Source organism: Hordeum vulgare, chromosome 3H (assembly GCF_904849725.1).
Source record: "Hordeum vulgare subsp. vulgare chromosome 3H, MorexV3_pseudomolecules_assembly, whole genome shotgun sequence".
Classification (NCBI taxonomy): Eukaryota; Viridiplantae; Streptophyta; class Magnoliopsida; order Poales; family Poaceae; genus Hordeum; species Hordeum vulgare.
Genome location: NC_058520.1, coordinates 502216974 through 502243046, shown reverse-complemented (window position 1 = coordinate 502243046; position 26073 = coordinate 502216974). Strand labels below are relative to the sequence as shown.

General features: G+C 42.8%; 2 protein-coding genes across 3 annotated transcripts; one reads left to right on the top strand and one right to left on the bottom strand.

The window, feature by feature from the left end:
• Positions 1 to 8616: 8616 nt before the first annotated feature.
• Positions 8617 to 15235, top strand: LOC123444517 (wax ester synthase/diacylglycerol acyltransferase 11-like). The gene is made up of 7 exons (XM_045121251.1): positions 8617 to 9095; positions 9222 to 9815; positions 13100 to 13166; positions 13268 to 13344; positions 13708 to 13923; positions 14189 to 14326; positions 14880 to 15235. The coding sequence occupies exons 1-7, from the start codon at positions 8853 to 8855 to the stop codon at positions 15045 to 15047; spliced, it is 1503 nt and encodes a 500-aa protein (XP_044977186.1). The 5' UTR covers positions 8617 to 8852; the 3' UTR covers positions 15048 to 15235.
• On the bottom strand, positions 13898 to 20232 carry LOC123444516 (protein PLASTID TRANSCRIPTIONALLY ACTIVE 12, chloroplastic). 2 transcript variants are annotated; one of them, XM_045121249.1, is made up of 12 exons: positions 20014 to 20232; positions 19843 to 19904; positions 19084 to 19749; positions 18383 to 18495; positions 17639 to 17901; positions 16922 to 17043; positions 16612 to 16689; positions 16456 to 16512; positions 16229 to 16294; positions 15877 to 15975; positions 15504 to 15639; positions 13898 to 14352 (listed from the first exon to the last, which is right to left on the bottom strand). In XM_045121249.1, the coding sequence occupies exons 1-11, from the start codon at positions 20045 to 20047 to the stop codon at positions 15544 to 15546; spliced, it is 1656 nt and encodes a 551-aa protein (XP_044977184.1). In that variant the 5' UTR covers positions 20048 to 20232; the 3' UTR covers positions 13898 to 14352; positions 15504 to 15543. The 2 variants fall into 2 exon arrangements, with proteins under 2 accessions (XP_044977184.1, XP_044977185.1); XM_045121250.1 differs by having other exon boundaries at positions 13898 to 14347.
• Positions 20233 to 26073: the final 5841 nt, after the last annotated feature.

Genomic DNA, 26073 nt, shown 5'->3' with positions numbered 1-26073 from the left:
GTGTTAGTTGAGTTAGTATGGATCAAGACTGGGATTTGTCACTCCGTGTGACGGAGAGGTATCTCGGGGCCCACTCGGTAATACAACATCACACATAAGCCTTGCAAGCAATGTAACTTAGTGTAAGTTGCGGGATCTTGTATTACGAAACGAGTAAAGAGACTTGCCGGTAAACGAGATTGAAATAGGTATGTGGATACCGACGATCGAATCTCGGGCAAGTAACATACCGAAGGACAAAGGGAATGACATACGGGATTATACGAATCCTTGGCACTGAGGTTCAAACGATAAGATCTTCGTAGAATATGTAGGATCCAATATGGGCATCCAGGTCCTGCTATTGGATATTGACCGAGGAGTCTCTCGGGTCATGTCTACATAGTTCTCGAACCCGCAGGGTCTGCACACTTAAGGTTCGACGTTGTTTTATGCATATTTGAGTTATATGGTTGGTTACGAATGTTGTTCGGAGTTCCGGATGAGATCACGGATGTCACGAGGGTTTCCGGAATGGTCCGGAAACGAAGATTGATATATAGGATGACCTCATTTGATTACCGGAAGGTTTTCGAAGTTACCGGGAATGTACCGGGAATGACGAATGGGTTCCGGGAGTTCACCGGGGGGGCAACCCACCCCGGGGAAGCCCATAGGCTTTGGGGAGACACACCAGCCCTTAGTGGGCTGGTGGGACAGCCCCAAGGGGGCCTATGCGCCAAGAAAAAGAAATCAAAGGAAAAGGAAAAAAAAGAGGGAGGAAGTGGGAAGGGAGGGGGACTCCTCCCACCAAACCAAGTCCAACTCGGTTTGGGGGGGGGGGAGTCCTCCCCCCCTTGGCTCGGCCGACCCCTTGAGGGTCCCTTGGACCCCAAGGCAAGGTCCCCCTCCCTCCTCCTATATATATGGAGCTTTTAGGGCAGATTTGAGGCGACATTCTCACGGCTGCCCGACCACATATCTCCATAGTTTTTCCTCTAGATCGCGTTTCTACGGAGCTCGGGCGGAGCCCTGCTGAGACAAGGTCATCACCAACCTCTGGAGCGCCGTCACACTGCCGGAGAACTCTTCTACCTCTCAGTCTCTCTTGCTGGATCAAGAAGGCCGAGATCATCGTCGAGCTGTACGTGTGCTGAACGCGGAGGTGCCGTCCGTTCGGTACTAGATCGTGGGACTGATCGCGGGATTGTTCGCGGGGCGGATCGAGGGACGTGAGGACGTTCCACTACATCAACCGCGTTCTCTAACGCTTCTGTTGTACGATCTACAAGGGTACGTAGATCACTCATCCCCTCTCGTAGATGGACATCACCATGATAGGTCTTCGTGCGCGTAGGAAAATTTTTGTTTCCCATGCGACGTTCCCCAACATATATATATAAGATTAACTTATCTTACAAGTGAGCATATATATATAATTATATGGAGATCTGAATTATCGGGACTAGAGCCCGTCTATTCGATTACATGGACGGACATCAGTAATGGCCCCTAGCTACACTAAATCGTCCTTTGTCATCTATAGCTTCTGTCCTCAGAAAGGTCGCAAGCTCCTCTACAACAGCAATCGCGCGTTGCTCTGGTAGGACCTTCGTCGTCATGGCCGTGTGCTATATAAGAAGAGGAGATGAATATGAATATCAATCATGATAACAAAGAATGACGGGTAAAAATAGAGGTGTGAATGTTCATTGCTTACGTCGAATCTGTGATCCTTGTGCTCAGAGGTAAACGTGCAAATGGTCTCGCAAACATAGTATCCGCATAGATGCGTTCCCCGTGGCTGCTGGTCGCACTTTACGAGAATAGAATATATATAATCAAAATAATAATCTAGCATCATAAATGTATTGAAAATTAATAGAAGTATATCATACTACTACTTACCTGAGCCGCTTTAAAGGTCAGCTTCTCATGAAAGTTACCTGGAGTCACGCACTTGAACCGCTTCCAAACCCTTCCCGACAAGGATAATGATTTGCTCAGTTTTTCATTAATTGATATATCAGAAAATCATCGAAAGAGACCGATAGAGCGCAAGAATGATTAAAATTACCCTTGGAGCATGTCCTGCAAGCTTTGGAACTGTTTCAAGGGTCTCGATAATGGGTCGAAGGCATCAACTCTTCCCTTATCAATTTGAATGTCCAACAGAATCCAATGGAAGTTGCACATGTATATATATATAAGTGTCAGTAACTTATCAATTACACTTATAAGTGAATGGACACAACAGAGTAAAGACCCTCACCTGAAGTTGTATGGAAACAGTATGTGGTCACAGAAATTTTGATCTATTAGAAACCTTAGAAGGTTTTCCTCCGTCTCCTTGGGATAATTAGTTAGCGTCGCTATATGTATTTTAGCTGGGTCAATAAACCCAATATTTAGGATGCACTTACTTTTACAATACAGAATCTTCATTCTGCATAATAGAGTACAAGTTATATATAGACAATGAATTGAAATAACTAAACAAGTTATATGTAGACAACGAATTGAAAAACTTACAGACAATAGCAACTCATAAGCGATTTGTCGAGGGCGTCGCCATTGTACATCTGGAAGAGTTCATCAAAGTCGATATGGATTTGTTCAGGGCGGCCGTAGTACTCCTTGGGGACACTCAGCACGATCATCGTTCTCCCATTCTCTGATTCACTTAAGTACCATTGATGCAAGTAACGCATATTTGTTGGGAGATCATCTTTGCTGACCAAAGGCTCACCCATGACAAACTGTGGCTTAGGGGCTACCACAGCCTTGGGTATCTTGTCGTCTTGGGAAGACAGCAATTCTTCAACTGAGACACCACATGCAGCCGCCAACTTCTTTGCACTTTCTAAAGCTAGCCCCTGCACCGAAGGGGGAACATTCTTGGTTAACACCTTGAGGGGTGGGATCGACTGTTTGGCCTGTTGTCCAAGCTGAGGAACGTCTGATTTTTTCTTGCTTGTAGTTGAACTTGATTTGCTCCCACTTGCACTTGCACGTGATCTGCTCTTTTTCACTTCCTTCTGCAATGTGCGTGTATAGTCATCAGGCTTATGGTGTAAGTCATAAGGTCAGATAGGAAGATTAGCATGACGTACCTTTGGGAGGGGCGACAGTTTGCGCTTTGGGGTGCTCTGTGGCTTAGGAATCGTCGGCCGAGCGTTCTTGGTGGCACGCTCCCGCTTAGTATCCGGAGCGGGCGGCGGCAGAGACGGACGACCCAAGTCCGGCGGCGGTGATCGAGATGGACTCGTGTTGTGTTGGCCGACGTCATGTGGAGGGCTTGCACGTGATCTGCTCTTTTTTCACTTCCTTCTGCAATGTGCGTGTATAGTCATCAGGCTTATGGTGTAAGTCATACTGTGATGGAAGGGGGTACGATCATAAGGTCCGATAGGAAGATTAGCATGACGTACCTTTGGGAGGGGCGACCGTTTGCGCTTTGGGGTGCTCTGTGGCTTAGGAATCGTCGGCGGAGCGTTCTTGGTGGCACACTCCCGCTTTGTATCCGTGGCAGGCTCAGGCTTTGTATCCGGAGCGGGCGGCGGCGGAGCGTTCTTGGTGGCACGCTCCCGCTTTGTATCCGTGGCAGGCTCAGGCTTTATATCCGGAGCGGGCGGCGGCGGAGCGTTCTTGGTGGCACGCTCCCGCTTTGTATCCGTGGCAGGCTCAGGCTTTGTATCCGGAGCGGGCGGCGGCGGAGCGTTCTTGGTGGCACGCTCCCGCTTTGTATCCGTGGTAGGCTCAGGCTTTGTATCCGGAGCGGGCGGCGGCGGAGCGTTCTTGGTGGCACGCTCCCGCTTTGTATCCGTGACAGGCTCAGGCTTTGTATCCGGAGCGGGCGGCGGCGGAGCGTTCTTGGTGGCACGCTCCCGCTTTGTATCCGTGGCAGGCTCAGGCTTTGTATCCGGAGCGGGCGGCGGCGGAGCGTTCTTGGTGGCACGCTCCCGCTTTGTATCCGTGGCAGGCTCAGGCTTTGTATCCGGAGTGGGCGGCGGCGGAGATCAGGGCCGTTAGGAACAGGTTGGCTGCCAGAACCCTTTCCAAAGATTACTTTTAAATCTTTGACCATATCAAATACTTCAACACCAGTACGGATGACAGGCTTCCCCCGGGGTTCTGCCTTGCCATTGAAATGCTTGCCTTTTTTCTTTAAGGGATGCTTGGGCGGAAGAAAACGACGATTGTACGGATACACATTCTTCCTACAGTTGTCGAGATATATACTTTCTGTCTGATCCAAACAGTGCGTGCATGCATTGTATCCCTTGTTTGACTGTCCTGAAATGTTACTAAGAGTAGGCCAATCATTGATGGTTACGAAAAGCAACGCTCAAAGGTCAAATTCCTCTTGCTTGTGCTCGTCCCACACACGTACACCTGGTTCGGCCCACAGCTATAAAAGTTCATCAACTAATGGCCTTAGGTACACATCAATATCGTTGCCGGGTTGCTTTGGACCTTGTATAAGCACTGGCATCATAATGAACTTACGCTTCATGCACAACCAAGGAGGAAGCTTGTAGATACATAGAGTAACGGGCCAGGTGTTGTGACTGCAACTCTGCTCCCCAAAAGGATTCATACCATCTGTACTCAGACCTAACCATAAGTTCCTTGCGTCAGCTGCAAATCTCGGGAACTCTCTCTCGATTTTTCTCCACTACCGACCATCAGCGGTGTGCCTCAACTTATCGTCTTTCATACGATCTTCCATGTGCCATCGCAACAACTTCGCATGATCTTTATTTCTGAACAGACGTTTCAACCGTGGTATTATAGGAGCATACTACATCACCTTGGCAGGAACCCTCTTCCTGGGTGGCTCGCCCTCAATATCACCAGGGTCATCTTTTCTGATCTTATACCGCAATGCAGTGCATACCGGGCATTTATCCATATTCTCGTACTTCTCACCGCGGTAGAGGATGGAGTCATTAGGGCATGCATGTATCTTCTGCACGTCTAATCCTAGAGGGCAGACAAGCTTTTTTGCTTCGTACGTGCTGGCGGGCAATTCGTTCTTTCTTGGAAGCATCTTCTTCATCAGTACCAGCAACTTTTCGAATGACGAGTCAGTCACACCGGTCTCTGCCTTCCACTTCAGCAATTCCAGTGTGCTACCCAGCTTCTTCTGGCCATCTTCACAAGTTGGGTACAACAATTTGTTGTGGTCCTGTAACATCTGCTCGAACTGCAACCTCTCCTTTTCTGTGTCGCAACCTCGCCGTGCATCAGAAATGACCCGGCCAAGATCATCAGTGGGCTCATCTGGTTCCCGTTCTTCATCTTGATCTTCTTCTTCATTGTCTTCCATTGCGGTATCAGCATACTCAGGGAACATAGATCGGTAGTTTTCATCATCGTTCTCTTCTTCTTCATCGTCGTCTTCCATCATAACCCCTCTTTCTCCGTGCTTGGTCCAAACATTATAGCCCGACATAAAACCGGACCGAAGCAGGTGGCTCTGAATGACTCTTGAGGAAGTGTAATCCTTCTCATTCCGACATTCAACACATGGACAAAACATATAGCCACCACCATGTTTGTTCGCATCGGCTGCATCTCGAAAAGAATGCACGCCTTCTCTGTAAGCGGATGTGCGTCGATCACCGTACATCCATGGATGGCTCATCTGCGTTATACGACAGTAGAAATATAGTTGGATGGATGGCTCATCACCGTACAATCACGATCCTAAAAATTAGTACCGCACGGTCTAAACGAGGAAATATAGTTGCTAACCTTTTAGAATAAGTAGAAATAAAGAGGAATAGGTTTAAGCGTGGCTCGGGCATCTCATATCGTAGTTGTGTTCGGTGAAATGAAGCGGCATCGCTGTAACACACATTTCAACAAACACCTTTAGTGCATCAAAAAAAGTGGAGAGCAAGCACCCACCCACAATCCTCCATCCAAGAAAAATGCAACGAAGAGGGGAGAGGGGGGTTGTGCTATGTATAGGCAGAGGACTTTAGTCCCGGTTTTAGACACAAACCGGGACTAAAGGTGGCGTACATGTGGGCTGCCCACCGCGTAGCCCTTTAGTCCCGGTTTGGGACACGAACCGGGACTAAAGGCTACTTACGGGCCGGTACTAAAGCCTCGAGGGAGGATATGAGAATTGGGGCGACGTGGTCGGGCCTTTAGTCCCGGCCCAGAGGCAGGCCGGGACTAAAGGGTCCAGGCCAAAGGCCCGTTTTCTACTAGTGACTCCAAGTCTTTCACGTTCTGGACTCAGATTCGGACTGCACAGACATACCTGTACAAAAACGCCTTCAACTTTTTTATACGGACTTAGAATTGCGTGATTCTTTTTGGGCTGTAAAGTAGATTTTATGTGCTTTCAGTCCCAATTGGAATCACCTTCAAATTCATCCGGAGCGTGGAGATATCGACCAAACAATATGACGTTGCACCAGAATCCGAGTCAAACAACAAGTCCAAAGGTGTTGCACCACCTCCACTTGGGCCCATAGGCCTTGTACGACCTAGGGTTAGTTTTAGGCTGCCTTGGGATGTCCTCCCACCTCCTTGGCCGCCACCCCTTGCTCCTATATAAGTCGATCAACCTAGTAGCTTTTTGCTTGGGATTTGTTTAGTTAAATGTTAGTCATTGCAACTTCGTGTACTTCGTTTGTGTCCATCGACCAGACTAAGACCGCTTTCAGATCCCCACCCTTATTAATACTTCATCTATATTCGCAATATTCAGATTGCAATATCATATTCTTGCTTGTTCTTTGATTGCTTGCAGGAATAGACCTTCGTGGTCAGGTCGATATATGTAAGTTAACTGAATTAATAATATATTTCAGTAGCTATATTTCTCTGGTTCCTAACATGGTTGTAGGTTAGATGTTCATGTTGATTTGTCTTGCTATAGAACCTTCCCCTATTCATCTATTACACATTTGTGTAGCTATTAAGGAAGAAAGTAATGGACATTCACATGTCAGAGTCTCCCCATTAGCATTTGATGGCAGGGGCTGCTGCTTTACAGAAGATGGATGTGAAACCAAAATCATATTCTACCAACTTTTATTTAGTGCATATTATCATTTAGCAGTATGTTGGTTGTGCCTCCCCGTGATCAATGGAGATCTTCTGTAGATGTGTTTTAGTTTGTCATGCATTAAACTTCTGAATGATTGACCATGAAATAATCGTGTAGTTCTCATTTCCTTTATATATTTCTGGTTTCAAGGAGAACTCTTACTCCTTTTGGAATTACCACTTTAAACATTGTAGATTCCAATCTCTTGTGTATGTACATCAAAGACTGTTTTCAAACTTCTAGTTGCAAGTTCTTTTAGAATGATGGACCTACTTAATGATTTCAGTTTCTGAGAAATGTATTCATATGCCTATTTGGCAATTTCCCTTTCAATCCGAATGAATCACAGAAAATGGTGAGTTCTACTGAGTCCGTGGAGAAATTTGTGTGCTATAGTCAGGAAAAGAGGGAGCAATCTACAATATAGGATATTGAAGAGTGTAAATAGTAGTTGCACTGAATCATGTTGTATTAGATATCACGCTGGAATTAGCTTGTCGAGTGACTCAATCTATTTTACCATAGGTATTTGGAGGATCAATCACTGTATTTTATTGTTTATATGCAGCAGCACGCCTACAATGACATCTCAATTTTGAAAATATAACTACTATTTCAGTGACTCAATCCATTTTACCATAGGATTTGGGATCATTTTTCTATATTGATGTGGTCTCATTTGGTTAACATTTTAGCATTGTGTTGCACGTGCACGTTTACTAGTATATATGTAAGGGGCGACGGCAGATTAAACAACATACAACCGAAACTCATCTATTATTTTGTACCCTAGTTTTTACATATCTCCTTTGTTCTTGCTTAATCGTCCTTTGTTCGTTCTCCGTTGAAACGCAACCGAATTGATCTAGGGCAGCCCATAGCCACCGTGCGTCCAGACAGAGTCCCTGCTGGGTGCAGGATTTCGGATCTAAAAAACACTCATCGGATTGCTTGTGTACCGCTTTTTCGATCGGGTCATCTTCGGCGTGAGCTGCAGTATATTACCCGCAGCGTCAGAAGTACACGGTCGTGTGTGAACAGCAGCATTGCAGGAAAAATTTCATAGGATCTCAATCCTACAAAAAAAATACTATGCAAATCCTACAAATTAAAGGAGGCCTTAAAGTAAACGTTCTCAAGCAAAACCAACATGCCTGCCCGATAAATGGCGTCAAAGACTGCATCGCGTGTATGCACCGAATAATAAATGTTGTTGGGACTCGTGACACGTTAAAAGGCCTTGACCACGCGCGGAATGCAAGTAACCATCCTTACAGTTCACCACAAACTCCAGCTAACCACATATACTTTGATAAAAAAAATTCCAGAGGTTTGTCCTCCCTAATTATGGTATGAGAGAAACGTGAACGTAGTTAGAATGCTAGATATAGTAGTAGCTGAATTCACAATTACAGAGATCAAATTTGACGAAGCATATATCATTTTCCCTGTCCCTTTCCAGTATACAATCGCCGTTAATACCAATATCTTTCATAGTCTAAACATGCAGCTACCATCACATTAACGATCGTCAACACATCATCAACGATCCAGCAGCCTCTCCTCTGGTCCGGATTCGCGCGCATTAACACTTACGGTTGGCAGTTGGTAGAAGACACGCACCGAAAATCGATCCTATCCTTCTTTAATTTTGAAGTCGAAGTCGTCCGATCAAATATAGCTCACACGGCGCACCTTCCCCCTGCAGTCGTGGCGCCGTGGCGGTATCATGAGTTCATGATATATACGCGCCACGCAGATTGACCGGAGGGACGATCAAGTATCAATTAAGCAGCAAAAAATGGACGCGGCAGCCGCCACCACCCTGCGGAAGCGGGCGCTGTCGGTCGACACGGCCGCCGGACGCCAAGGGCGGACGGCGCTGGAAGCAGAGCTGGGGGAGCCGGTCAGCCCCTCCGCGAGGCTCGTGGAGGACTTCTACATCATCGTCCTCATGGGCGCCTCGACGCCCCTCAACATCCCCGCCCTCCGCGCCGGCATCGAGGCCCAGCTCGCTCGCTACCCACACTTCCGCAGCATCCAGGTACGTAGCCTTCCATCGCATGCATGCATGCATGCATCCATGCCGGGACGTACAAGTTCCTTTTTTTCCTAAGCGATCGAGTCGCCGGCGGTGCAACGGCGCCGCGCCGTGCGCACGTGCGTGCAGGTGACGGGCAAGGACGGCAACCTGCGGTGGGCGCCGACGACGGTGAACGTGGAGAACCACCTGATCCGGCCGGCGCTGGACCCGGCCGCCGTGGCGGCCAACCCGGACAAGGCCGTGGAGGACTACGTGGCGTCCCTGTCGACGCTGCCCATGGACCGGTCCCAGCCGCTCTGGGAGTTCCACCTCTTCGACTGCCCGACCTCCGAGGCCACGTCCACGGCGGCGATCCGCGTGCACCACTCCCTCGGGGACGGCATGTCGCTGCTCACGCTCCTCATGGCCTGCACGCGCAGCGCCGCCGACCCGACCAGGCTGCCCGCCATGCCGCCGCTGCCGGCGCGCACGGGCGCCATCTACCAGCGCCCGCGCCCTTCGGCCGGCGTCCTGCCGTTCGTCGCGTGGGCCTGGTCCTTCGTCGTGCTCGCCTGGCACACCGTGGTGGACGTCGTCGGCTTCTTGGCGACCATACTCTTTTTGAAAGATCCGCACACGATGTTCAAGCGGATGAACCACGCGGAGACGCAGCGCAAGCGCATCGTGCACCGGAGCCTTAGCCTCGACGACGTCAAGTTCGTCAAGAACACCATGAAATGCGTAAGAGCCCTTTTTTTTCATTTTCCTTGCGATGCCCTTGCAATATTGTTAGTGGCATGTTGAATTGTTTATAGTATTTTTAATTATAAACATGCATGGCCTTAGACTTCACGACTCTTATCTATTGTTTTGTTTTGTTTTTTGTTATCTCTTCAATAAAAATATGGTATATATTTTGCCTACTCTCTTGAGAAATAAAGGCAATTTTCAGTGAATAGTAGCACCAGCAATTTAAGATCAGTTTTGCTAACTCTGGGTCAACTTAGACTTTGTTATGTCTCAGTCGATGCTATATGCCTTTGATCTTGCATCGGAATCCATATAAATTTTTCTTTTCAATTTTTCTATTTTGTTTTTATATAGTATGTCATTTGATTGAGACTTGATTAAATCTCAGTCGACTGAAACCTAGCCACACCTATTTAAGATACATCAACCTTGGATTTAAGAACTAAACTACACGATGGAGATGTGCTTCATTTGTTCCGGGTGTGTGCTCATTATATTTGTATTTACTTGATACTTCATTTTTTTAGTCAATAAATTTCATCATTCATCGAGAAAAAAAATGTGATTCATTTGTTGTAGCCATACTTCTTTCATCTTCTATATCTAAATAGTTAGTCTTGTTAATAGATTTTTGGAATATCCATGCTAGCCAAGATAGTTATGCTCCTTCCAATGCTCCATCATGTACAGATCGATGCTAAGTATGTCACATAGGCAATAAAATAATATGGCAAAGCAATTAAAAAAGAGAGAAAGCATTATGGTGACTCTAGAAGAAAACAATACTAAACACGTGCACCTTTGCAAAATGCCTATCAACCAATGCATGAAAAGATTTAGTTGCTAAATAATTAAATAAGGCAAGCTTAGATACAAAAGCTAAGCATCCATGTATTGTGGACAATAGGTGCTAAGGCTTTTAATGCACATAGCACCTCACCTAAGTACCAATGCATTGGATAAGGTCTTATAGGAAGAAATATGTATGTTTTGGAAAGACAAGAAAGAAACATAGATACCTGAATTGGTTGTTGAAGGCCTTGCCTATTAATATTGTGTTGACTTGTTATGAACGCGAGTGTAATGCTAGGGACTGAGCCATCGGTTACGTACTAGCTAGGCCTGCCTACGGCCTAAGTATGTTTGCTTTCACATTACCTCAACTATTGACATATGTCCGTTCCAAATTGTGTCCATGCGTGCTTCATTTGCATGTGCTCATAATTACTTCTTTTGCAATCTATCCATGAACCATGTCACTTCGAATCATGCATGTATTTTTTTAATCCATGCATGTATTCATTTACATTTTTGCATTAATCTATCAGTTCACATGATAACACCTCATCAAGTCAATCGCGTCTTATTTTTTGGGATAACCTTTTCTTTTTTATATATCATTTTGTCACATAATTCTTAGGTTGTATTGTTTCTAAAATGCAAAATAAGAAGATCTTTCCTTTTTTTCATTAGTTTTAGTTCGCTTAAGCACCTATTTATGCTTTTTTTACATGGTTCCCACGGCAACACGTGGGGCATCATCTAGCTTAATTATAGTTGTAGGATCTTTTTTTTTAAAGGTCCTATTTTGAGCCGGCTTCATTGATTAGAAGGTAGCAAGTGGGAAAACAGGGTGGATCAAGTGACCATGGGGCACTAGCTGTAGTGCAAAAAAGAGAAATGAGAGAAAGCAAAAGAACTGAAAAAAGAGGGTGTGCTATACAAAAATTGGTAGATGTGCACTGGCACCATGGTGCCCGTTACAAAAACACCATTTTCTACTATGCAAAAATAATCTACACTTTTTGTGAGAATACACACATATGTATACTAGGTATGCGTAAAATTTCACAACATTTTACTTTCACATGCGGCGTACAAAAAAAAGACAAATATGTATTTTTAAATGGGCCGCTATTTTTTGCTTTTGGGCCAGAATTTTGTTTTTTGGTACAGCTTATAAATTACATTTTTTTAAACAAAATTTTATAGATCTGTAATGAACACATACAAGTACCCACATAATTTATTTCAAAAAAAATAGAACATCTAAATATGTTTTAATTTTTCTGAAAATAAAGGGCACCATGGTGCCCGTGCACTATAACTTCACACTGGTGTGCTATGCGACTATCTCGCAGTCCTTTCCCCAAAAGGGTGCTCTAAATACAATGCACCAGCAAGTCATCATCCCTCTATGCTGCTTCTCATTGTGTGAATCATGTCGTCCATCCGTGGCTGCTTTGTGAAAACGCAAGCATTTCTCTCCTTTCATATTTCCGAGTTGATCATCATTAGCATGGCTTTGACGACGAGAACTAGGATCTTATGTGATTACACTTACATAGTAGGCGAAGCGGCGAGAACTAGGGGATCCACGCCATATGAGAATATACATAGGAACTTGTGTCTGACATCATTTCTTTAGAGCAAGTATAATATGGACGTAGTAGATGAGTTATAAAAGATGGCACATCAAATTTTTGCTTAGTTAAAGAAAAGAGAAAATAAGTGGGTTGTAGATTTTTAGTCAGTTGTAGCACAGGCTCCAACACCCTTTGGGAGAATAAAGTGTGCCGCGTATGAACGGCATAGCATTCCGGCATGGCTAACTCTTATATATGAGTGGTATATTAGATTGGCTATAAGTGACTTGGAAAATATATATAGCCGGTTGTTGCATGTACTATCAACCGTATGAAGAAACCCAACACATCTCTAATCTATCATAGTCAATTATCAAGCCGCATCGGTGTTTGCATATGCGGCATGGCTTCACCAGTCCAATGAGAAATCGTGTGTTCTAGAATCAAACACCTTTTAAGAATTCGCTATCGAATGGTTAATATGCTGGCAATTTCACTTTCCATACAAACTATTGGTTCATTCCATATTTGGTCCTTGAAATCCAATACAAGGCAATGTTTAACCCGGCAAAGCTGGTCCCTAATATTAGTCGAAACGGTAGGACCAGTGATAGTGGTAATTTCGCACGCGTCTAGCACAATTGGAATGCATGTTTATACTGAAATTTAGGGAGCAGATTTTAGAAATTATCAACAGTTGAAAGATCCCACATAAGCATTTTGCATTCCACTTGTTTAAGTTAACTTTGATGCTAGACAAAACAGCATTGCTTTGTTTTCTCTTGCTGTTATTTGTATATTTCGAATGCGGTTATATATATATCTATTCAATGCATGGTTCAGCTGTTGCTTGCAAGGAGCAGAACTAGCATACAAGTACTTACATATTTTTGTCCTTGTTTGATGCAGACAGTTAACGATGTGTTGGTTGGAGTCACATACGCTGCCCTCTCGCGCTATCACTTCCGAAAGTCAGGTACGAGCTGATTCATTGCTTGGTTCCTGCCAGAATAGCGACGGCTCTACCTCTACTAACTGTGGCGTTGCCTGTCTTTGTGTCCCCTCCTTTTTTATCAGGTGAAACCGACACTCGCAAACAGATACGCGTGCGCTCAATGCTTCTTGTCAACTTAAGGCCCACCACAAGCCTACACGTAAGAAAACTATCTCGGTACATTCTTTTTGAGCATCATCCATGGTCAACATCTTTTGGTTCAATCAGCGATTACACAGTTCATGCCGTTTGAAAGTGCTTTCAGATACCAATCCGGTGGCGTAACAAAAATTAATGTAAATGGCATCAATTTTCCATCATGAAGTTTATTTTTCTGACGAAGATTTGGTGAAAATATATCTTGAAAGTTAAAGGCACTAGGGTCGTAAGGATAGCCAAAGATCAAATGCAAACAAATTACATAGTATTTCTTTTTTTTGGAGAAAATGAATTCGCTATTTCTGCGATAAAGCAGAAGGATGGGGTGGTTTATTTTGATTCGATTCTTACTACCCATGAGCAGGCATGCGTTAATATGATAGAGTCGGGCAAAGGAAGCGAAGTGAAATGGGGAAATGAACTTGGGTTCATCATCCTTCCGTTCTTCATCGGCCTGCATGATGACCCACTCGACTATGTTCGCAAGGGGAAGAAGGTTGTGGACAGGAAGAAGAGCTCACTGGAGGTGGTATTCACACATGTCGCCGCAGAAGTGATCCTCAAAGTGTTTGGACTGAAGGTAACATTTTGGTCCTCTGTATCACAGTGCTAAGTGCTAAACATTTAGCTATCCAAGAGAAATGTTGGACGGCTAATTCTCAGAGTACAAGACCAGTGCCGCCTCTTAACTTTCTTGTTTTCTAAAGAGACCACTGCACTCGAAATTTGAGCCATTTTGGGTTCTTGTTTCTAACGGCGTTATTGTTTTCTAAAGACCTTGACTCAAATTTTGAGCCATTTGGGGTTCTTGTTTCTAACGGCGTTGCCACATCTGATGCGAACAGGCAGCTGCAGCTATCTTCCATCGTATGATCTCCCATACCACCATATCGTTCGCCAACATGACTGGCCCGGTCGAACAGGTGGAGTTTTGTGGGCATCCAGTCGTCTTCATCGCCCCTAGCGGCTATGGACCACCAGAAGTAAGTCCTCCAAAAATATGACTGCACTACAGTTAAATAAATTAATTGACATGTTAGTGTCCTGTGTGTACCAGGGTTAAACAAATTAGTTAACATGTTAGTGCCCTACATCATCATATCTCGTTAAATATTATCCTTGTTTAGATGAGCATCGCTGTCACAAGTTGATTACTAAAACAACGTAAATTTTCTACACAAAAAAGAAAAACATGCCATGAACTCCAGAATAAAAGGTAACTATGCCTAGGTGTAGCCACATAGGTACGGCCGTAGGGGTGTTCAAACGCAGGTTTGGCAATCTGTTGAAAACCAATACAGGCAAGCAGCAAGGATATTGGGGTCCATCCTTCAAAACAGTTACAAACGAGCAGTTAAGGCCGTAAAAAATGCTTTTACACGGTTGGCCAACCCACACCTGAACAACCCTGGGTATAGAACTTCTATACCCATGTATCTATAAGTTAGTGCTGAATTAGTGATGAATCAATTTAGCAGGTCAAAGTGTTTAATTTTTGTGTTAATTCATAATTAATTGTTTGGTTTGCTTGTGTAGGCCCTAACCGTGAATTATCAAAGCTATGTCAACACCATCATGATAAACCTAGCACTGGATGAAGGACGATTTCCTGACTACGATGAACTTTTGGATGACTTTGTTGAATCCCTTAAGCATATTAAGGATGCAGCTTCACGCCTTGGAATGCATCACAGGAAGGCCTAAAGCTATTTGCATCAATGCGACATATTCATGATTTTGCCACTGTACCATTCAATATTACTGGTGGACTATACTCCCTTGGTCCAGAAATGTAAGGTGCATAATTATGCTTGCAGTCAACATTTTAAAACATTGACCACCAATACGTGTAAAAGTACATGGAATGAGCATGCACGAACAATATTATTGTATTTGTCCTGCTATATATTTTTTCACATTTTTAACAGGCATATTACTATCGAAAATTATAGTCAAAACTATGCATTCGAGACTGTGAAAAGTCAAACGTGTCTTGCATTTCCAAACGAAGGGAGTATGTTTGTAGTAACTAAACCTAGAAACTCAACCAGCACACTTCGAGTGAGAAGGGCTCAGGATTTCCTAGAGTGAACGATATAGTTAATTTTATCAGATTCTAAGAAAGTTGAATAAAAGAAGGTAGGTTGACTAATGACTCACCTTGTGTCATGCGCACAACAGAAGATAAAAACCTACAATATCACTCATCTTCTTCAAAGTCCATAAGGAAATCAGTAAGGTTCTCAGACTCATTAATAGCATCTTTAAGTGTCATCTGATCTTTCTTTAACTTTTCCTGGAACACAAAAAGAAGCATTATCTGGATTAGAAGTTGCTACAGTTGTATAGTCGTACTCTGAACATGTATCACCATATAATGATATAAATAGTAAAAGGACTCAAAAATTCCATTAATTTACACACAAAAGAAACTAAAACAAATACACACAATTAGGTAAGACATCCAATATGACCAACAAGAACTCCATTGCTTCAGTGTTACTACGTGCCAAAAGACATAATAAAAATGTACCTTTGGTTTTTCGTCCTGCCCAGTAGTCTTTAGAACACTCCAGTTCTGATTCACTTTCCCTTCAACTTCCACAGCCTCATCCCCGCCATCTTCCTCATCCTATAGGTAAAGTAGACAATTTCGAGAAATTATCAACTTTGAATATAGGAGAAATATTGATAAGACATCTCATTCCACTTATTCGGTGCCCCGTTGTTACAAAAAAACTCAAAATCCAGCTCCCCACAAGCATATAGCAAATTGACTATTCTTCTATTATTGGGGTTGCACATAATAGAAGCATCCATCCAATATTACAACTACAACTGTACAGTGTCTATGTTCCAACCAGTAAAATAGTTCAGTAATATACCTCTAGTGACTCGGGCAGTGCGACAGCTTTGTCAACCTCCTCCTCATCATCACTATCTTCATTGAACTTTCAAAAAGTAGAAAAATATCGTTGTCAGAAGATAACCATTTTCAATGTATAAGATATTTAACATACTCCCATTGTTCACATTATCATTTTGTTTTCCTGTAAGATATGCACTGAGGCATTTTATGAAAATAAAACAAGCACTTCGAATGGACACTCACAGAATGTTCTCCAATATCAACAGCAGTAGCCATGGGATCTTTGACTTCAGGAATGTACTGTCAGCATGGCAGAACATGGATAAGTAAAAGAGGAATTTGCAAGACTATGATATGCAATCAGTTATAGCCGAATCAGTAGTGCAGTTTAAGGTGTACCATGATGTCTTGATTGAAGTCTTCGTCCTCTTCCATCAAACGTGCATCCAGTTGTTCCTTCGTGACCATTATCCCATGCTGAAAGGAGAAAGTGCAATACATATAAAGTTATGATACAATTACTCCTACTAGCGACATGTCACACGATTAACATTTTTAGTGCTGAATGATGTGTTATATAGTACTAAAGACCCTTAGAATGTTCATTCACATTTATGGTGTTATGGATATCCAAAACAACTAAAAACCATTAATCTAGTAAACCTTAGCTGGCACAGTGTAAAATGCATGTGGGACTGCTGCCCCGTACCTCCATCATATAAGGTACAACTTCAGGGGTAGGCTCATGAAATTCCGGACTCCTGTAGTCAATCACTTTATCAGGATCCTGGACGTAGTTCACAGTTGGGTAAACAGGATCACCACCCCAAACTGCATATTTGAATGTCACGGAATTAAGTCCAAGTTGTTATATACCCTAATATAGTTGCATAAGTTTAAACAAGTCAGACAATTAACTTCATTTTATTCCAAGAGTGACAAGGTAGCTTCCCTCATTGGATTACATAATTATGCAGAGTATATACTGATACTTCAGATGTAACGAAATAACAATTTTTCAAAAATATTTAAACGCAAAAGTGGCATGTGAATGATGAAACTAAAAGAGAAATAATAAGTCATACTGTGTTCAATCCAGTAAATTTTTCCTAGATCAACCTGGTAAGTAGGAAGGAGATAACAATAGTTTCTCTGTCTTTTGCATTAATTTCCAGAAATGCATGTTTGAAGCAGTGAATAGAACTATATAAAATTACCAAGCAGCTTCTTCATTTAATAATAGATACATTCGAAGGCACAGGCCACCAGCTCTTGATACTTGGCTCAAATTATATTATGTAGTAAAAAATCTAGATCACCCCCTAAGGTTTGGGGCCAAGTTGGCACAACTTCCTGAGCTTTAAAACCATCTAAGCTCTGTTTAATCAATAAGATAAATCAATCAAAATTTGGGCCAAAAAAGTACTCTGTTTAATCTGGTCTTCACGCATCCGCATTGCCAAAGGATCTCGTTGTATACGAACATCAGTGCCCATCATGATACGGTATTCCCCAGCAGTTTGGTGTTGAAACATTGTTATAAGTTGAGTATTCTCATCTTCACCAGTCTCCTCAAAGTGCTTCTGAATGGCTTCCCATGATGTGTCCTTTTGTTTATATGCTTCTACCCATTCTGAATAGTATGCTATTGGTCCTATTTCTTCTAGTCTCCTCTGTTCTGCTTCTAACCTGTGTTTATTGCATATCAAATATAAGAGCCACTGCTAAACAAGATAGTAATTTAGTCTTTACAAGTTACAACATACACTGACAATGCCATGCTGAAAAAACAGTTGGCCAAAAGTATTTTTGTAATGCACACCATAGATAGATTTATAACTACAACAGCACAAGCTTTGGGCAAACAGAAAAATCATGCCAGTGACACATAAACCCGTGGGTATTGGACCTATATAACGTTACACCACATATTTGTTACGATGCAACACAAAGAGATTGATAATGGAAGATGTGTTTAAACAAACGTTCCAGAATATGGTGGGAAAATGCGCCATACAGTGGCAATGCTTATGATGTTTCAAGTATTGGGAAGAACAATAAAAATTCAACATTAAGAGAAAGGTGTACACAACTGCACATGTGCAATGAAAGGGTCCAACAAAGCTGCAGCATATACTTAACAGCCAAAAGCGTTGTAGTATTTAGTCACCTTTCCTCTTTGTGCAAATGTCTTCTTGTCTTGGCAAGAGCAGCTTCTGTTCTTGTAGGGTGATCTCCAAATATTTTAATCTGCCCAGTTTCGGCCATTGCCTTTGCAAAGACCTAAAAAGAACAAAACAAGCATTACAATGTGGATCAAAATTGAAGCATATCACGGAGCTGGATGTGTTGTAAAAACTAAGTTGAACTAGGGCAAAAATAAAAATAATAAATTGAATCAGGCACACAACATTAACTCATAAACTGTACAACAAGATAATGCTTGCATGCCACAGTTCACATTTACATTAAAGGATGTGAGGGTCATTTGATATTTTAACACCCCTACCCATACGCAAAATATTGGCTTCGTCGTTGTCTACACCACTCTGTTCACATTTACATTACACTCTAGAAGATGCATTGGAAAATCATGACAAGCTAGCTTGAACCTGACAATGATTCACACATACAGAATGACAGAAGGACACAGAGGCATCGTAATGCCCTAGTGCAACTACTGCCAGTGCTACCTGGACTAGGCACAAAAAACTAGGATAGTAAATCCAGATAATTGCGGTGCGGTGGAAGAATGTGAATCTCTGGTGTGTAGCTTATATTCTACTAACTGGCCATGTCGACAACAGGTAGCCAGCCACAATAAAAACTATCACAGGCTATCATTACAAGTGCCGGCAATTGAGAACTAACCGTGTCAACATCTGGGCGCCTCCTCTGCCATCTTGACCACATTTCTGTCTCAGACTTCCTCCTCCAATTCCACCAGAGCTCCTCGCTCGATTTCGGTTCCCCTGCCAACATCGCCTTTGCTGGGTCCACAAATGGATGTGGCCGTCCCATCAACTTGTCCATCTCATACTCACTCAAACTCTCCTCCTTGGGCGCCTCGTAAATGACATATTCATCCAGCGAATCATTTGTTTCATCCAATGTATCATCTAGAGGAACCTCAGTGGCCACAATGAACTCGCCGTCATCTCCACTGGTCTCCGCACCGCCCGCCGCTGATGCCGATGCTACCTGCTCCTTGTACCCTTTCCTCCTACTCCCGGGTTTCTTGCCAAGAGACGGAGTCCCGGCCGACTCCCCGACCGGTGCAGGTGCACGGGCAGCACGGGCGCGGGCTGCAGTGCCCTCCGGCCAGTACTCCTGCCCAGGTATGCTTGCCCGGGCGCCTGACGCCGGCTCGAGCTGACCAGACGTGGAGTCGAAGTAACTGGAGTACGGCGGCGCTTCAATCTTCGACGGATCAAAATGGATAGACTCATCCTTGACGCACCTGATCGTGCACCTCCGCGTTCTGGTCGGCGCGACTGACCCTGCCTTTCTCCGCTGACGCAAACTAGCAAACACCTTCTGCGCAAGCACCCAGAACCTAAATTTTAGCCTAGCGAGCAACCGCGCGCAGTCAATTTTCGATAATTTGAAGCTTCAAAGGCAGGCAATTACCGAGGACTTGCAGAATCTCGGAACCGGCGCGGCGGTGGAGGCAGCCGGCGGCGTCGACATGCCTGCGGAGTGTTCGACGGAAAGCGGGGTTAGCGGGCAGGTTTAGTTCTCAGGCCCGTGCGCGGAGCAGGACGGGGGGGTTGAAGCTTGAAACGAAGAACGTGACGTTACCTGGGAAGAACCAAGGGTGGGAGCAAGACGCCATGGTTCTTCGCCCGACGCTCCGGTCGGTGGTGACCGCGGGGTTCGGAATCGAGGAGGGGGAAGAAGCTGGAGGGGGGGAGGGGGGGTTCAGGAAGCGGCGAGGGGGTTAGAGTTATCTGGATTTAGGTGCTTGGGAGCTGGGACTGCAAGTGGGTAGAGCTAGCCGTGTGTTCCATGGTTTGGCTGGTTATAGGTGCCAAGGTTTTTCGTTCAGGATAACGAGCAAGAAGAAAGGGGTTTCCCAGTTTTTTCTGTTGAAGAATGATTTACCTCCTAAATCGGTGAATACGATTTCACTTCGACAAAAAAAAATTCGTCTCAGCCTTTCTTCTCATTTCAGGGCCTATCCAAAAGAGAATCCTATCTAAAAGAGAATCCAGTACCTTTTAGTCCTGCATATCAATTTGCTCCGCAACAGAATCCTACAATCAAATAGATTGTCCCAAGGGCGACATGTTCTAAAAACCCAAGTTATGCTATTGAAAATTCGTTCCTCTAGCAGTTTCGGTTTGAGCATTCCGTTCCCTTTTTCAAACTCCTCTTCTTTTCATATAGCAATCCCTGATTAGAGAGAGAATAATATTCATTTTAAAACATTTATAACATATTCCTTAGTTCGGACCGACGAAGTAATGTCACTCGACTATTATCAACCTGACTGCAATCTTTTCTGTCAGTAAGGATTGCATCAGAGCACCTTCTACTTCTAATAGGCAGTGAACTATAGATAGAGAAGAATCATTCTGAGCGAGTACATAAGAAGCGATTCATTTTTTTCATCGGTTCCAAGGAAAGACCAAAGATCTTGCGCAGCAGGTCCGCCGGAAAAACTCAAAAGAGAAAGAAGTCTTATTAATCTCTTTGCTCGTTCCAAGTTCGAAGTACCTTTTGGCCAAAGAAAAACCTGCTTCCTGACACGATTGCCTCTTTGTCTTTATATAGATAGATTCTATGGGGTTATTACTTAGTAAGTCTATTTTGTACAAGAGCCCCTCCTATCTGATAGAAAAGGGTCCCATGATCTCGAATCGATCTTACCTTGGCTCGCAAACCCCAAGTTTGTCTATGAAGAGCTAATCTAATTGTATTTTTTTTCTAGAATGGATTTCTTATGTGGAATACTAATGGATAGGGCCTCGTTACTAAGTACTACAAGATCTAGTGCACCGGAACTTGTGGTTATAGACCCGAATCCTTTAGTATGAAACATTGTCTTTTCCAAGTAAAAGCCCCTGGTATATGAAAGAATGAAAAGGTGCTTTCGTTCTTGTGGAATAACAAGCCCTCGTACCTTAATAAAAGGAAAATCGTAACTTTTTGTTAGGTATTTGACCAAATAGGATCGTCCAGTTCCTATAGAACCTATCACTAAAATACCCGATAGGGCTAAGCGGAACGAAAAGGGTTTTCCATGAGATGTTAAATGAAAACGATTAGTCCCACACAAGGTTTGGGAATAAGTGATTGTCTGATAATGAGCAAGGAATATACGTCTTTCTGCTAAAGAGATCTATTAAACTCATAATCATTAGATCCTTGTTATCAATGCCAACTAGGTATCATAAGTAAATGGATCCCGGTTGTCCAATCCTTTGATAACCAAGGTCATTGTTTGCTAAAGAGAAATGGTCACTGTGAGTCAGGATCCATTCCAAATAGCGAGAATTAGGATTCTTGATCCCTCTCAATCTCTCTTTCAATTCGAGGATCCAGAGAGCTGTTTTCATAGTCATCTCTGAATATTTGCCATTTCGGAATATTTTCGATTTCATTTTTCTATGATATGTATTTCTATATGAAAATTGGTTATTTACGAAGTACGATGATCCTTGTTAAGCATCCATGGCTGAATGGTTAAAGGGCCCAACTCATAATTGGTTAATTTACGGGTTCAATTCCTGTTGGATGCACGCGAACGGGAACATTTCATCAGTCTATTGGAACTGGCTCTCTATCCATGGAATCTCATCCATCATCCATACATAACGAATTGGTATGGTATATTCATACCATAACATAAGAACAATAACAACTCGAATTCTTATCGATACTGGAACTCGGAGCATAGGAGGGAAGTCGATTTATAGATGGAATCAAATACGCAGTATTTACAAAAAAAGTCTTCATTTATTGGGAAAGAATCAATATACTTTTAATGTCGAATCGGGATTCACTAAGACAGAAATAAAGCATTGGGTCAAACTCTTCTTTGGTGTTAAGGCGGTAGCTGTGAATAGCCATCAGCTACGTGGAAAAGGTAGAAGAATAGGACCTATTCTGGACCATACAATGCATTACAGACATATGATCATTACCCTTCAACCGGGTTATCTATTACACTTCTAGATAGAGAAAAAAATCTAAAGGATAATATTTAATAGTACGGCAAAACATTTATACAAAACACCTATCCCGAGCACACGCAAGGGAACCGTAGACACGCAAGTGAAATCCAATCCACAAAATAATTTGATTCATGGACGGCACCGTTGTGGTAAAGGTCGTAATTCCAGAGGAATCATTACCGCAAGGCATAGAGGGGGAGGTCATAAGCGCCTATACCGTAAAATAGATTTTCAACGGAATCAAAAAGATATATCTGGTAGAACTGTAACCATAGAATATGACCCTAATCAAAATGCATACATTTGTCTCATACACTATGGGGAAGGTGAGAAGAGATATATTTTACATCCCAGAGGGGCTATAATTGGAGATAATATTGCTTCTGGTACAAAAGTTCCTATATCAATGGGAAATTCCCTACCTTTGAGTGGGGTTTGAACTATTGATTTACGTAATTGGAAGTAACCAATTAGGCTTACGACGAAACCTAGAAATCAATCACTTATCCAATTTGACTACCTCTACGGGATAGACCTCAACAGAAAACTGTTGAGTAACTGCACGAAGTGATTGAGTTCAGTGGTTCCTCATAGAAAATTATTGACTCTGGAGATATGGTAATATGAAGAAGACAAAATTGTTTGAAGAACGCACAGAACTGGAAGCGCCCCTTGTTTCAAAGATAGGAGGACGGGTTATTCACATTTAGTTTGATGGTCATAGGCAAACTGAAAGCTAAGCAGTAGTAATTAAGACCCCCGGGGAGAAATAGGGATGTCTCCTACGTTACCCATAATATGTGGAAGTATCGACGTAATTTCATAGAGTCATTCGATCTGAATGTTACATGAAGAACATAAGCCAGATGACGGAACGCAGAGACCTAGGATGTAGAAGATCATAACATGAGCGATTCGGCAGATTTGGATTCCTTTCCTTTATATCGACTCATGTGGTACTTCATCATATGATTCATATAAGATCCTTTTGTCTAAAGATCGTCATATACATCTAGAAAGTTGTATGCTTTGGAAGAAGCTTGTACAGTTTGGAAGGGGTTTTTTGAGAGAAAAGAAGAATCTAGTTCAACCGATATGCCCTTAGGCACGACCATGCATAACATAGAAATCACACGTGGAATGGGTGGGAAATTAGCTAGAACAGCAGGTGTTATAGCGAAACTCATTGCAAAAGAGGGTAAATCGGCCACTTTAAGATTACCATCCGGGGAGGTCCGTTTAGTATCCCAAAATTGCTTAGCAAAAGTCGGACAAGTGGGTAATGTTTGGGGTGAACCAAAAAAGTTTGGGTAGAGCCGGATCTAAGTGTTGGCTAGGTAAACGCCCCATACTAAGAGGGGTAGTTATGAACACTATGGACCACCCCCATGGGGGCGGTGAAGGGAAAGCTCCCATTGGTAGAAAAAACACATAACCCCTTGGGGTTATCCTGCGCTTGGAAGAAGAACTGGGAAAAGGAAAAAACATAGCGATAGTTTTATTATTTGTTACCGTAAGTAAATATGTAACTAAGAATATGGAAGATTGCATTTTTGGAATTTGCAATAATGCGATGGGCGAATGACGGGAATTGAACCCGCGCATGGTGGATTCACAATCCACTGCCTTGATCCACTTGGCTACATCTACCCCTTATCCAGCTAAAGGTTTTTTTTATTTTTCCATTGATCATTATTCTATTTATTCTGACCTCTGTACTTCGGTCGAGATATTGGACATAGAATGCCACTCGTTAAAAAAGAAAAATGGAGTAATCAACTATGATGCGAAAAAAACGAATCCTTTTGTGGCTTATCATTTATTGGCAAAGATATAAAAGGTCAATATGAAGGAGGAGAAAGAAACAATAGTAACATGGTCCGGGGCATCTAGCATTCTACCCACAATGGTTGGCCATACAATTGTGACTCATAATGGAAAGGAACATATACCTATTTACATAAAAGAAACTATGGTAGGTCACAAATTGGGAGAATTTGTGCCTACTCAGCATTTTACGAGTTATGAAAATGCAAGAAAGGATATTAAATCTCGTCGTTAACTGAATTCTGAATAGAAAGATTAAGAAGAAGAAAAAATATTCAAAATACCCAATATCTTGCTAGAACAAGATATTTGGTATTTTTGTCTTTTCTTTCTTCAAAAATTCTTATATGTTAGCAGAAAAACCGTATCCATTAATAGATGGAACTTCAACAGTAGCTAAGTCTAGAGGGAAGTTGTGAGCATTACATTCATGCATTACTTCCATACCAAGGTTAGCACGGTTGATGATATCAGCCCATGTATTAATAACGCGACCTTGATGTTCTTCTATAATAGATCAATTGAAAAGAACTAACCTTGGTATTCATAGCATATATCTTCCCAGACATAGAAATTACACGAGTAATTGATCTAATTCCAAAGATACCAAAAGAATTAGAATAACCCGTGTAATTTGGAGGATGGGGGGTTCACGATGGCTAAATCTAGAAAGAATAAAAAAGAAAGGAAAAATGTGGTGATAGCTAGGCCCGTTATCCAAAGCCAAAAAAACTATGTATCCTTAAAGAAAGATGAGGGTACCCCTACTGCGCATCCTAGTAGGGTTACCAAGAAAGGAAAAAAATCTCTGTTATGAAATGAATGGTATATTCTGGAATTGTAGTGGAGAAGGTAAGAGAGGAATGGCTCCCTATTTCTCTCACATTATCAAGGACCATTCCCTTGATTTCATAGGCATTCGGGAGACTAAGAAGAAAGATCCCCCCCCTAAGTTCTTGCGTAGTGGACCCTTCACACAGATTCGCTTGGAATCACCTCCCTTCTGTGGGTACATCCGGTGGCATCCTATGTGGAATTAGAAAAGAAATCATTGAATTAGTATCCTGGTCGATCGAAACTTTCTTGTTCAAGCCACAGTCTTTGATGTTAGGAAGAAATGTGTATGGGCACTTGTGGTGGTATACGGGGCAGCTCACGATGATCGTAAATATGAATTCCTTGATGAAACGCTTGATACTTGTATCGGTCTTAAAATTCCTTATATCATAGGTGGTGACTTTAACATCATTCGGGGGGTGGACGAGAAAAATAGAAACCCCGGTAACTCGCAGTTCATTGACAAATTTAACACGGTCATTAACTCCTTAAGCCTTCGGGAGATTCACATGGGAGGTGGTAAGTACACCTGGATTAATAAGGAAAGACATCCTACTCTCGAGAAGTTAGATAGAGTTCTTATGAGCGTTGACTCGGAGGATCTGTTTCCTTTGGTTTCTGTGCATAAACTAGTCAGAGATGTATCTGATAAAAAAACCCTCCTACTGTCATCTGATACCATCAAATATGGGCCTCCTCATGTTCGTGAATTTAGGTTTGAACTCGGTTGGTTAAAAGATGAAGATTTTTATCCTAAAGCGAAAAGTATCTGGGAACAACCTGTTGGTTCTCGTGATCCTATTGATATTCTTAATATCAAGCTTAAGCGCATTAAGAAATATTTCAAAGGGTGGGGTCCAATGCTTTCGGGCATGATAGGAAGAGGAAGATGAATATTAAAAAGGAGTTGGAAGAGATTGAGAAGATGGAAGAGGTTGGCCCGTTGGATCTAGAGATGTATGAAAAGGGAACTTTGCTATACGCAGAATTTAACGAGATCTTGAGCAAGGAGGAACTT